Source organism: Magnolia sinica, chromosome 17, assembly GCF_029962835.1.
Source record: "Magnolia sinica isolate HGM2019 chromosome 17, MsV1, whole genome shotgun sequence".
Classification (NCBI taxonomy): domain Eukaryota; kingdom Viridiplantae; phylum Streptophyta; class Magnoliopsida; order Magnoliales; family Magnoliaceae; genus Magnolia; species Magnolia sinica.
In genome coordinates, this window is record NC_080589.1 from 4,432,274 (window position 1) to 4,446,419 (window position 14,146).

The following is a 14,146-nucleotide window of genomic DNA, read 5'->3' on the forward strand; positions in this document are numbered from 1 at the left end:
CAGGGGTAAATTTAAAAGTGGGGGTTGTTTGATACTCTGGCTGTGTATGACACTTGATACACAGGTACTAATAAATGTTAAACGTGGTGATTTGATACTCTGCGGGAGTATCAAAGTATTTCTCAATTAAAAATCACAAATGCATAGCATTTTCTCTTGGGCTGCAAGTGGGCTTCCTAGCTCATGCCCAGGCCCATCCCAGCTGTAGACTAAGGAATCGGTATTGAACGGAGCATGGCCAACAGGTACAGTATCTGATCCGTCCATCGGGTGGATCTGATTGTGTAGATACTCTGGCCCCAAAATAAATCTCATCCATCCATCAGGTGTGCCAGGATGTTAAAGACAGTTAGATGGGTAAAGGAATTTCAGGCAAGTGTTTTCAGCCGTATGTTTGTTTCATAAACTGCAGCCCACCTGACGTGTGGATCAAACTGAATCTTGGGCCAGATCATCCACGAAGCGGTACCTCTGATCAATGGACTGGATCGGGCACCAATGTGGCATGCTATCACATGTGTGGCATGCACACGAGCTGCCTTGTATGCACGTGTGGGCTGAGCAAAGCTCTTCACCTATGTTCAAAAACTTCATACACAGATAAAACGTGTTTAGCTGGATGAACAGACTATATCTTAAACACGTGTGCCACTGGATCCTTAATCTTGCTCGGGTGGTAGATTCTCAGGAGTTTCAACAGCCAGTCACGGGTTGGAGTATCCATAGGTGGTGAAATTCCACTAGCGTGAGTGTGTGGGGGTGTATGTGCGCGTGTAAAAAAAAAAAAAAAAACGTGTGCCACTTGTAGGGCTGCTGCTATACTAGGGTACATGGCACGTGCGATGCACTTAATAGAGAAGGGAAGAGAGAAATCCAGCAAAGGTAGTCATGTGCCCTATACTAGGGCACAAGGCATGTGCTGATCCAAAACTTTTGTCGCCACGTGAATGATTCAACGGTGGACGTTCAATCCTCACTTTTTGCTATCATGTAGCCCACTTGAGTTTTGTATCTGCCTCACTTTTGAGCCCATGTCTTAACATGGTCTAACAAAAGGGCTGGACACGGTGAATTTCTCACAAACATCACAGTAGTCTCTCATAGCCTCTTGTCGAAGGAGAATCAGCCTCTATTATTACATTCTTAAAATACCATGACTTCGTTTAAAATGTCTTTTAAAGGCTTTAACTGCACGTTGGATTGCCTTGTCCCAACATAGGAAGTTCCTATAGTTGGAAGGTTTGTGGGGCCTACGGAAATGCCTGTAAAAAAAATCCACTCCACTTATTTTTGCAAGTCCATAATAAGACAAGATCTGAAAATCAGGAAGATCCGAAACTCATATGAACCATGCCAAAAAAACCAAAAAAAAAAAAACAAAAGTTAGGAAACGTCCACAATTGAAACCTTCATGGAGCTGATTACGATATTTATATGTCATAAAAACCATTGATAGGGTTATTACTACTCAAATAAGATAAACTATAAGCGCGAATATCATCCAGATGCAAAACTTATGTGATCCAGTTTCGAATGGTCGGCATTTAATCATTTCTATTTCCTGTGGCATGACTCATATTGTTGGGGGAACCAAGGAAGCATTTATAGAAAAATCTAGGATAACAATTCAAAAGCACCAAGCAAAAGGGAGAAGAAATCAAAGATTTAACGTGAAAAAACTTATTAGAGAAAAAACCACGGCACAAAGCAACATAAATCACTATGAAAACAGAAATTACAAAAAGAAAGAGCTTACTCGATTCGAACAACCTTGAATCTCACCATTGTTACACTCTTTGAAATCTTAAGACGATCAGAAACACTTAGAATACCTCACAATTCCATTTATACTCATATATATAGCTTTGGAAAGAATCCTAAATGAAATCGGAAACAAATCCTGCAAATTTGTAGTTTTGCGAAAAATCTGTTAATGGCATCGAACACTCGTAGATGGCATCGAACACTCATCAATGACATCAAGCTAACACCTCAACTGGATGCCATCGAATGTGATATTGAACAGACTGTTGATGGTATCAACAGACCTTGTATTTGACTCGATTTAAGAAATCAAATACAACACATGAATTTTAGACTTTCCTAATATTTAGACTCCTGTCATATGATGTTGCAAAACTATTAGAGTAGATTTGTCACATGCAATCCGCATCCCTTGAACACAGGTAAGTTATCCTGGAAATAATTATCTATTGAAAACTCGGTACTTGAATTGTCTAGTGAACCAACATGGAGGGACTTGATATGGCCCATGTCTAGAGATGGCCCCACATAAAGCATGTCTGAATTGGCTGAAAGTTGTTGGATGAGTGTCTCATCTCCAACAACCACACCTATTTCAATCAAATCCTATCATATGGGTCACTCGACATTTTACTCTTGGCAACTATTGTTAATATATATATAGGAAATGCTCACCTGCGCACCAGTTCGCACGGAACTGGTGCGAACTTTTTTGAGAACCCATCATACGTGATGTGGTTCCAAAATCTAAACCGTTCATGTGAAGCAGCACCTCATGAAATCTCCTGAGGCCAAGTTTTACTTTGATCTAAAACTTTGATGGGCCATGAAAAATGAAAGTAGTTTCCTCCCTTGATTTGCATTTCTCTTTGCTCTAGCCGACCAAAATAAAAAATCAAGGTGAAAATTTGTCACATGGGGTTTCATGGGATTTCGCATCACATGGACCGTTCAGATTAGACACTCATGACAGGTGTGCAAAGGTGCGCATGTGCGTAGGTGGGCAGATGAGCATGACTCTCTCTCTCTATGAATTCTTAATTGCGCACCAATTTGCATGAAACTTGTGCAAACTATTTTGAGAACTCATCATAGGTGATATGGCTCCAAAATATGAACGGTTTACTCGAAGAAGCACCTTATGAAACCCTCTAGGCTCAATTTTTTTATTTTGATTTAAAACTTTGGTGAGCTATGAAAAATGAAAACAATTTTCTCATTTGATTTGCATTTTCCTTTGCTATGGACCACCAGAATTTTAAATCAAGATAAAAATCTGTCCCTTGGGGTTTCATGGGATTCCGCATCACATGGACTATTCGGATTAGATGCCCATGACACTTGTGCAAAGGTGTGCACGCGCCTAGGTGGACAGGTGAGCATGGCTCTTTATATATATATATATATATATATATATATATATATATATATATATATATATATATATATATAGCTCAGCCCTGCCTGAGGTGAGTCGCGACTCGACTCAGGGCAGACTCGATCTGTGTCAAGTCCTTTCAACCATGCATCTAAACTAAGCTGCAGCTTGTCGGTTACCTTTTTGGATCTTGAAACTGAAACTGAAGAGTACCTGTCAGCCTATTTGCGCGTGAAGAGACCACATCATGGAGGTTGGTAGTGTGTTGACGTGGCAAAGGTTTGTAGGCCTACATGATGTACGCGTTGTATCCATGCTGTCCATCTATTTTTCAGATCGTTATATGGCATGTGCCAATAAATGAGACAGATCCGAAACTCTAGTGAACCACACCACAAAAAAAAGCAGTAGGGATTGAATATCTACCGTTGAGAAGTTAATAGATCCACAAAAGTTTTGGATGAAGCTGATATTTGTGTTTTACGTTCATCCATTTGTGTATGACCTTACGGACAAATTAGATGGCGAATAAAAATCATAATGGGCCCTCGTTAGATTTCAACGGTAGGCGTCATTATTACTACTGCTTCCTCGGGTGTGTACCGTTAAGCTTTGGATCAGCTTTATTTTTCGGCTCATGCCTTAAATGATTTGGCAAAATGGATGGACGGTTTGGATACAACAAATACACCATGGTGGAACTTTGCCACGTCAACACACTACCAACCACGGTTATGTGCTCTACACCAGGCAATCCGAGTCCTAGAACACCTGCCACATGGCATGTATATCTGAAATCCAAACCATTAATTATGGTGGGACCACAATTAATATTTTCTGGCTCAAAAATCAGCCTAATACATTGATTTGGTGTATCCAAACACATATAACAAGAATGGACGGTCTGAGACAAGATGACCCACGTTCTATGTTCCACAGAAACGTGTGGCCCGCATTATTAGTTATCTTGCACATCCAAGAGTTTTAGCTGTGGCCCACATGTGATGAATGGTCTGATATCTCACGCCTGAGCCGCGTTGGCACGTATGACCGTTCAATCTCCCGCGAGTCTCCCTTACTATGCATTCTGTAAATAACGGTCGGCTATTCAAGATGGAAAACGCTCGCTAGCTTGTAGGCACCTATCGAGGCACTTTCTCTAACGCAGTGGAAACGGCCGAACGTGCATCAAATCTACACCGTCCATCAAGTGAATCACCACTTTTTTGTATTTTTATTCTAAAATTGAGGCAGATTCAACACTTTGGTGGGCCACACCAAATTCCTCTAAATTCGCGTGGTATAATCTACCGGGATTTTTAAATACTTTTATTTTGGGTACGTCTTTCATCGTCATGACATACATAAGATGAATGGATTGGATGACATTAAACACCATGGTGGGCCTTACCCAAAACTAATGGTGGCCGTCTCATCTCAATATTCTCCCAAGGTGTGGTCCACTTGAGTTTTGTATGGTCATAATTTTTTGTTTCCAAGGTAAACATACATCTCCATACCTGATGGACGGAGTGGATCTTGTTAAAGTTTCATCCACGTGGCTATCTGTGCGCGACGAACCCAGCACATATCATTCAAAAAGACTAATGACAACAAAACCCTCGATATTACAGCAATTAACTACCTGAATTCAAGCTCCCAAACGCGTTTTTCAAACCAAGCGTCGCGTTGAGAATTTCCGTTTTTGTTATCAATCGCTCATCTCTAACGAACTCCTTTCACCCATCAACGCCCGATCGAACAGAGCGAAAAAAAAAAGAAAAAGAAAAAAAATCCTCCTCTCTCTTCCTCTGTTCTTCGTTCTCTCTATCTGGTTCAATTCAAACAGATCCAGTAAAAGAAAATTCAATGAAAGAAACATGGGATAGATATAGAACAATCACCTAAGAGGAGAAGAAAACCCAGAAATCGTTTTCCTGTTCTTTGGGCGTACAGGAAAACATGTTCTATTCTCTCCCTTCCCCTGTTTTCCTGTACGCTCCGATCAAACCTTCTTCGTTCTTCTTTCTCTCACCTCCTCCTTCCATTTCCTCAAAAGGGTCTTTCTCTCTAGCAATGAGAACCAATACCCACATCTTAATTTCTCTCATTTTGCTCTTCAACATCTTCAATGGATCCAACAGCGTCTCCCCATCATCGGATTCCATTCTCTTGTCTTGCGGGGATTCATCCGATGATGTTGACGCTGATGGTCGGAAATGGTCTGGCGATTCCAACTCCAAGTTTCTTGTCTCTTCGGACAATTCACAACCCTTCAAGGCCAAATTCCAAGACCCTTCTCTGCCTTCACAAATCCCCTACATGATGGCCAGAGTCTTCTCAAAGGAATCGGCATACGAGTTTCCAGTCTCAGCAGGAAAGCGGTATTGGCTCCGTCTCTATTTCTACCCATCTTCATACAGCGGCCTAAATTCCACCGACTCGTATTTCGCTGTTGTTGCAGATGGGGTTACGATCCTTCGCAATTTCAGCGCAGCCATTACAGCACAAGCTCTCACACAGGCCTACATAATCAGAGAATTCTCTTTGATTCCCATCTCCAATAATCTAAACCTTATGTTCACACCTTCCGATGAACACAACGGTTCTTATGCTTTCATCAATGGAATTGAGGTAATTCCGATACCCGACATCTTCAACTCACCTGCAACACTGGTGGGGTTCTCTGATCAGACCATTGATGTTGGGGCCTCAACCATACAGACTATGTACCGACTAAATGTCGGTGGACAATATATACCGGCAAGTAACGATTCTGGCCTCAGTCGGACATGGTATGATGACTCGCCGTATTTATATGGCGCTGCATTTGGTGTCACATTTTCCGATAGTGAGAAGGTTAAAATCAAATATCCAAAGACAATGCCTGCGTATATTGCTCCGATCAATGTTTACAGAACAGCAAGATCGATGGGACCCGATTCGAAGATCAACATGAACTATAATCTCACTTGGACCTTTCAAGTTGATGGGAATTTCATGTATGTGGTTAGATTCCACTTCTGTGAGCTGCAATTGAACAAGATTAACCAGAGAGTTTTCGATATTTTCCTAAACAATGAGACAGCACAGGATGGTGCTGATGTTATTGCATGGTCGGGGTCGCAGGCCGTGCCGGTTTACAAGGACTATGCAGTGTATGTTAATGATGGGCCCGGCGATGATCAGTTATGGGTGGCATTACACCCATCTGCCGAAGAAAAGCCTGAATTCTATGATTCGATCCTCAATGGGTTGGAGATCTTCAAGCTGAATGATACAACTGGGAACTTGGCGGGGCCCAACCCGGTGCCAACGCCTATGCTTCTTGCGGCAGAAGCTTCTGTGCTGATAGCTGGCAACCTGGGAAAATCCAAAGGGAGGGCCCAAATGATCATTGCCATTGCTGGAGTGGCCGCTGCTGTTTGTTTAGTGCTTGCCATTGGTGTTGCGGTCTACCAACGTCAGAATGTCCCCGACAGGGAGTATGGTGGCACATCGGGCTGGTTTCCAATCTATGGCAGATCGAGCTCACACAGCACTACTAGCAAGTCGACAATCTCAGGCAAGAGCTGTACCAGTAGTCACCTGTCTTCCTTGGCTGTTAGCCTTTGCCGGCATTTCTCTTTCGCCGAGATAAAACAGGGCACGAAGAACTTCGATGAGTCCCTTGTTATTGGAGTGGGAGGCTTCGGGAAGGTCTATCGAGGAGTTATTGATGGAGGGACGAAGGTAGCTATAAAAAGAGCAAACCCATCTTCAGAACAAGGTATTCATGAGTTCCAGACTGAGATTGAGATGCTTTCCAAGCTAAGGCATCGGCATTTGGTTTCTTTGATCGGTTACTGCGATGAAAACGATGAGATGATCTTGGTTTATGACTACATGGCCCGTGGGACTCTGAGGGAACATCTTTATAAGACCAAAGCGCCGCCGCTCTCATGGAAGCAGAGGTTGGAGATTTGCATTGGAGCAGCGAGGGGACTTCACTACCTTCACACAGGCGCCAAGTATACAATCATTCATCGAGATGTGAAAACCACTAACATTCTCGTCGATGAGAAATGGGTTGCTAAGGTATCCGATTTTGGGCTATCCAAAACAGGCCCGACCATCGATCAAACCCATGTTAGTACAGTGGTGAAAGGAAGCTTTGGGTATTTAGATCCCGAGTACTTCAGAAGACAGCAGCTGACGGAAAAATCCGATGTGTACTCGTTCGGTGTGGTTCTCTTCGAAGTCTTGCTCGCGAGGCCTGCGCTCAATCCAAGCCTTCCAAAGGAACAGGTCAGTCTCGCGGACTGGGCCCTACACTGCCAGAGGAAGGGAACTCTCGAGGCAATCATCGATCCTCATCTCAAGGGCAAGATCAATCCAGAGTGCCTGAAAAAGTTTGCAGAGACAGCAGAGAAATGCCTGTCTGATCAGGGTGTGGAGAGACCGCCAATGGGGGATGTCTTGTGGAATCTCGAATTCGCACTTCAGCTGCAGGAGAGCACCGATGGTGCGATCCTGATGACAAATGGGGCCGCTAACTTCTCGGAAAACAACAATTCAGGCAGCCACAGAAGCAACTTGAGCATTGGGGGCGAGAGCGAGGTGAGCGAGGTTTCGGATCTAAATACAAATGCAGTGTTCTCACAACTCATCAATCCAAAGGGGCGGTAAGGATGTTCTAGGCCTGGCCAGCCGGCCGATCTCAAATGATTGTTCAAGATGGCACAGGTGACATGTCTGTAAGCCACTTGAATCAGATAGGCTGATGATGGCAACGTACTTTAAGCAATAAAATGTAAGTTTTTTCAGATGATGGTTTTACTGGTCAAAATGTGTTTCTCTTTCAGAGTATATATCAGACAGGTTCTTGAAACTGATAGATAGTTGTATCATAGAGAGATTCAATACAACTACTAACTTCATGTTTTGACTGTTTTTTTTTTTTCAAATTTAATTGAAGTTTGTCTAAGTCCTTCTTATTTGATTGATTATGATGTTTCCATCTAAGAGCAAGAATATTCAGAAAATGACCTTTTACTGCTGTTTTGCCCCCCTCCATTTAGATAATCCAAAGTGATGAATCATGAATGCCTGTCCATCCTGTCTAGAGAGCTAATATCCTATTGTTCATGTAATTTTGTTTGTAGGATACCAAAGTTGAATTTATTTCTACGTAAATTTCAAAATAGAAATGAATTGGTTTGTTTTTAGGGCTTGTTAGAAATAAATAGGTGTGTTTTTAGGGTTTGTTTGGAATGGTTTTTTAGGCCAGAAGATCCAAACAGTGTGGCCTACCTGATTGAAAGCTCAGGTCATAGCACACTTGTGTAACTGGGGAGGCCTCTACTCTCATGTGGGCTTAACAAAACTATAGGAAGGGAATACAAAACTCACACAACCAGTCTCACAAACAAGGAAGAGAAAATGGGAACATGAACAACATTTCAATAGATTTCTATATAAATTCTGCAATTGCTAGTAACTCAACAACTGGTATGAGAATTTGAATGTACAGATCATGGCTTCAATCACAGCGACTCATTTCAACTTGGACTTCAAATAATAGAAATTGCAATTTGGGCACTAGTCCTGCATTATGAAGGCAGTGGGGCTACTTCTAATTCAAACATTTGCTCTCTACTGTACTGAATTATTGCAATTCAATTCCATTGAGCATCCAAACGCAGCTACAAAGAACAGTTGGCTCTGATACCACTTGTTCATTGCATGGTTTTACTATAAACAAACCAACAAGGAAAAACTAGAGAGCTAGAGCCAATATTCTACCCGTTTCTATCAGCAGGTCGGTTGAAAGTGGTCCAATCAGTCTGGCCTTGAGCGCCTAGCTACGTCCTGATTTTCTAAGTAATGAGGTCATTTTTTCCAAACCCAACTCAAAACACTTGTTATCTATGTGAATTTCAGAAGGAAGATAGTGAACTGGTCCAACTAGATGTAGAGATAGGGGTTAACTTTTAATACAGCTCATATGTATATTTGTGTATAGCTCCATGGATATGTATATATCTCCATAGATATGTAGATATGGCTAGTTAGGTGCCCCATCTACATTTCTATGGAGATATATGAAAATATTGGTATGAACTGCATTAACAGCTAACCCATATCTCTACACTAGACTGTCCAGTCAGGGTTTTAAAACACTGACCATGCTGAAGAAAACATTGCTGAGGACTGAATGTAGTCTACGCAGAAAGAAGAGTAGAAAGGTCTCTACGCCGAAAATCTCTTTCTACTTCGCCTCATTGCAAATGGGTTGCGCTGGGGTTGGTCTGCGACACAAAATTTGAACTGATTGGGTTGATCAGCCTGGCCCATTTGTGAGCCTAGCCATGCTTGCGAGCTACCGAAACCAAGGTAGGAAAGCTCAAGAACTAGAAATCAATTTAGGCTACTGCTGAATTTTGACTCAGGTGAGTATATTTAGCAACTTGGGTGAGTTGGTTTTATTTATTTATTTATTTTTTATTTTTAAATTTAATATATTTCATAAATAAGAGTATTTGTATGAGTAAAATTTATACAAGAGGAAAATTTTTGAAGATATTAGTAGATGGTCTATTCATTTTAGGCCTGGATTTTGAAATGGTTGGGTCAGGCCTAATCAAAATATTGATTTTGCTTGGCCTAAGCTGAGGCCATTGCCAGTCATAATTCATTTTTCCTTCCGTAACAAAAGTTGTAAATTAATTCTTAGATCCTTGTGGGCCTGTTTGGTAGAGAGAATCCAAAATATAGAAACGAAAAACCTTGAAAAGTTTTGGAAAAATGGTGGAATTCAATGGGTAATTTCGTTGTTTGGTTTGAACTACAGTTTTTCATAAAAATGTTAAAAGTTCGACTGTTCAAAGGCAAGTTCTGTTTAAAGTAGTTTTAGAAATCGACGTTTGACATTTTTCCACGAAGAAATCAATAACCCCATATTTAGATAGATAGAGAGAGAGAGAGAGAGAGAGAGAGAGAGAGAGAGAGTACTATCGAAGGTGCGCAAGTTGTTATCAGAGGGGTGTGGTCCAGTGGTACTGGGACCATCATAAGCAACGGTGGTACTGGGTTGTTGTCAGACCCATGTGGTCCAGGACAGTGGACACGTGCAAAAGGCGTGCTCTGCTATGATATGCACCGAGCTCTGAAATCAGGACAATCCAATGTCGGGTGGTCCGCTCCTAGGGATGTCAACAGGTTGGGTCCTATAGTACACGTACCCAGGCTAATCAGGTTATGCTCTTGCCCGGTTCGGGTCTCAAAGCCTGGTTTGGAATGGGTTTAGGTTACAGTTGGGTCTCTAGGTTTTTAAGAGGTTATTTGGATGCCCATAAAGTCATTAAATGGTAATTGGATTACAATTAATTTGATTACAGGTGTTTATATGTGGTTCTATTTGGCTTTAAGCTATAATATGATTATAGGGAAACAATTATTTGTACTTGAATAACTTGAATTCTGTTTACAGCCTGTATTTAGGTATTCACTCACAACAAAGCTTAAAGCGATAAATCTTTTATAAATAATTTAAAAATATATAAAGTTTTTATGTAAGATAGATTATTAGGATAAGCACAACTCAACATGACCGATTTTTACGATAAATAAATCAATTGGTAAGCTACAGAAGTAGGCCCACTAATTCAAACATAGTATTAAGAATTGATAGCATTCCAACATATGAGATATTTTAACTCTAGCAATAGTAACAAAAAGAGAGATGTTTGTCTTCTTTTTCTTTTTCTTTTTCTTCATATTCTTCTTTTATTTTGGACACTCGTAAACCATTGGAAGATGACCCACGACTTGTCTTACCTTAAAATTTTTTAAAAATTATAGCCGTTGCCTAGAATTTCTTTATTTGACCTTTTTTTTTTTCCATGTTTCAGATTATAGTTATAAATTGTAATTGGATTACAACTAAAAGATATAATTGGATTATTGTATGCAATGTAGATAGATATATTCATCTAAACTGCCCCTAATTAATTTGGGTCTAATAAAAGCATTTACATGGTCAACGTCACTTGATGGATAGCTTTAGATGACTGACACATGTGCCACTTTGACAAGTGTGGCTATAAATGGCTAACTTAAATGGCTAGGGCATGAAAAACCTTATTCCATTGCGAGAATAAACATTACCTATTTAATATACATAATATCATCTTAACACTGATTAGACTCAACAGGTCCTAAATGGCTCCCATTTAATGGACCCGAATGGAGTTGAATATATCCGGGTCTGAAAAGTGGAGAATCCAAACCCGACCCAATTAGCTAACGGGTCTAAAACGTTAGACCGGGAAATCGTTCAGTCCGGATCGGTTCCATCGAGTACATAATAGGAAAAAAATGTACAACCGTTCAAGAGCCGACCCCCATCTTCAACTAAAGTGGTCCATGCACCATGTGTATGATTTCCAACCCCTCCAAAAGGTGGGGCCCACCATGATGACGGGATGCTATAAAGTGGGCCCAAATACAATAATCAGGTTAACCCCAACACTTGAATTCGATGGTCTTTTCTATGGTGTGGTGCTTCTGATTGTTGATTATTGGACGGCCTACCTGCTTGATTGAGCCCAAAATTGAAGCATATACAGATCATTTTAATGATTGAGCCCAAAATTAAAGCATATACAAAGTTCAAGTGGACCACACCACAGTAAACAGTAGGATTTTCACCGTTGAAACATTGCTAGGGCCCACAGTAATGTTCATTTGTCATCTAACCTGTTCATAAGATCACGCAGACATGGATGAAAGGAAAACACAAATACCAGCTTGATATGTGGCCCAAAGAATTTTTCAACTGTAGACATTCAATTCACTCTACCAATTCACACTGCTTCCTGTGGTGTGGCTTACTTGAACTTTTGATATACTTCATTTTTGAGTTAAAGTCGTAAAATTATCTGGTAAAATGGATGGACGGAGTGGATAAAATACATAAATCACAATGGGCTCTACAGAGTACTGAGTTACTCAGTACTCAACCCGCTTCCTGGCTAAAATGAGAGGAACTCATTTTTAGGCGTAGGCGTCTATGAAAGGACTTATGATTATAAATGAAAACTCAAAAAACACCTTATACCAGGATTGCCAATAGTCTGAGTAATCTGTAACTCGACTGAGTCAACTCGATTCTGTTGATGAGCTGGGTAGTCTTCTCGACCCGGCTTTAGATTGGGCTTGGACCTTTTGGGCCTTGCATGCATGTATGTCCTGGTCAACTTCTGACTTAGGCTTGGGCTCAAGTCATTGTAGCCCAGCATGCCCGGCCCAGCCTGGCTGGGTCCAACTTCACATGTAAATGTGTTATATCTTTCAAATGTGCCATTTTAATTGTGGCCTTGGCAACCCATCTAATTGTAAATGTGGATTAATGATTGGCTATGTTGGGAGAGTGTTGTGTTAGGAAATCTCTAATGGCTTTGTGTGTCAACCCACATGTTACATTTATGTTGAACTTTATTTAATTTAGGAATTCCCTAACTTCATAGAGCTCAAAACTAAGAGGCAGTTAATTCCGAGCCACATTTCATATTTAACCCTCCCTGGCTCTTATTATTATTGCAATGATGAAAATTGTAGGTGAAGAGAGAAACCAATCTTTTCCCATAGGGAAAGCCGCTCTCAACTGTAATAGAAGCAAATGAAAAATATTTTCCCAACCTAGACCGGCTCGATCCACCTTTACATGCACGTGTAGAGCCGGGCATCCAGTCGAGTTAGACTAAGTTAGGAATGATCTGACTCGACTCGGTTTTGATATAGACTCGATCCGATCTCAACCTGACTCGGTATCGAGTCTAGCATGCCTAACCTGGTCCAAGTCTAGGTTTGACCTGGACTAATCTGGACTGGGTCCAACTTGGTCACAGGTACTGAGTCGGGTTGAGTTGAGTCAACATCGAGTTAGGTCGGGTGTGGCGGGTATCTATGGGCTGAAATCATAGCTCAAAACCTAAGTGCACCAGCCGGAATTGCAGGAGCCTCTCCATCATTTACACAACATCTCAAATCTAAAACGTCAAATTTGATTATTTATTATTATTTTTTTTTATGCATAAGTTTGGGCTTTTAATCAAGTCGAGTCAGATTTCGGGTTAAGTCGAGTTAAGCTATTGGCGACTTGAGCTTAACTCAATTTGAGTTTGGATTGGACGAAGTCTACTTAGTTCGGATTGACTCACCCATTGAATTCAGGTCAAGTCTGGACTGCACGAGTCGATTCATCCCGTGCCAAGCTCTATGCACGTGTTATATCCTACAAATTTGACATTTTAATAATTGATTAGGCAAACTATCGTGACGGTAGATTATTGGCTTCATTCCTCTAAGATGTTTATTTCTTTGTTCATGTGTGGCCACTTAAACCTTAGATATGTTATCAAAATTCAAGTGGGAAATCAATTTATAGGTCAGGCATATTGGGCCATGCTATGCCCCCTTGAGCCTTAAGTACAATTTTTGATTTAGGCATAGGCTCAAGTCATTTTAACCTCACTCACAGGATCATACGTAAATGTACCAAAGGTTTCAATCCTCTAAAATATCTATTTATATATGCATGTGTGGCCCACTTCGACATCTGATATGTTAAGAAAATTCAAGTGGGAGATAGGAAGTTTATCAACCAACCAATGCTTTGGGGCCGAACTCGGGCCCGTGCGATGCCAATGATCGGCTCCAGCCTTGATTCGTAAATGTCCCAATCAGCTCATTGCCACCCTAGACCTCAATGGCTGAAATCCCTCGTCTACTCAGCTCCTGCAATCTGAACCCTTCACTCAAGAACCATGATGTGAGAAGAGTAGGGTTGAGCCGTTTCCCTTGACAACAACAGCTAAAAGAAAAGTAGGAATGAATCGGGTCCGTTGAAAAACAAAAAGCAAAAAAGAAGAGTAGGATTGAATCTGGTTCGTTGGAAAAAAAAAAAAAAAAAAACCAAAAAAGAAGAGTAGGATTGAATCGGGTCCGTTGAAAAAAATAAAA

At 41.0% G+C, this 14,146-nt stretch overlaps 1 protein-coding gene across 1 annotated transcript; it reads left to right on the forward strand.

Annotated features, from left to right (window-relative positions):
• The first annotated feature begins 4,639 nt into the window (after positions 1-4,639).
• On the forward strand, positions 4,640-8,118 carry LOC131231455 (receptor-like protein kinase ANXUR2). The gene has a single exon (XM_058227646.1). The coding sequence runs from the start codon at positions 5,105-5,107 to the stop codon at positions 7,808-7,810; it is 2,706 nt and encodes a 901-aa protein (XP_058083629.1). The 5' UTR covers positions 4,640-5,104; the 3' UTR covers positions 7,811-8,118.
• The last annotated feature ends 6,028 nt before the right edge of the window (positions 8,119-14,146 follow it).

Excerpts from the sequence above, each read along its gene's own strand:
- LOC131231455 (XM_058227646.1), top strand. The coding sequence starts at position 5,105 with ATGTTCTATTCTCTCCCTTCCCCTGTTTTCCTGTACGCTCCGATCAAA.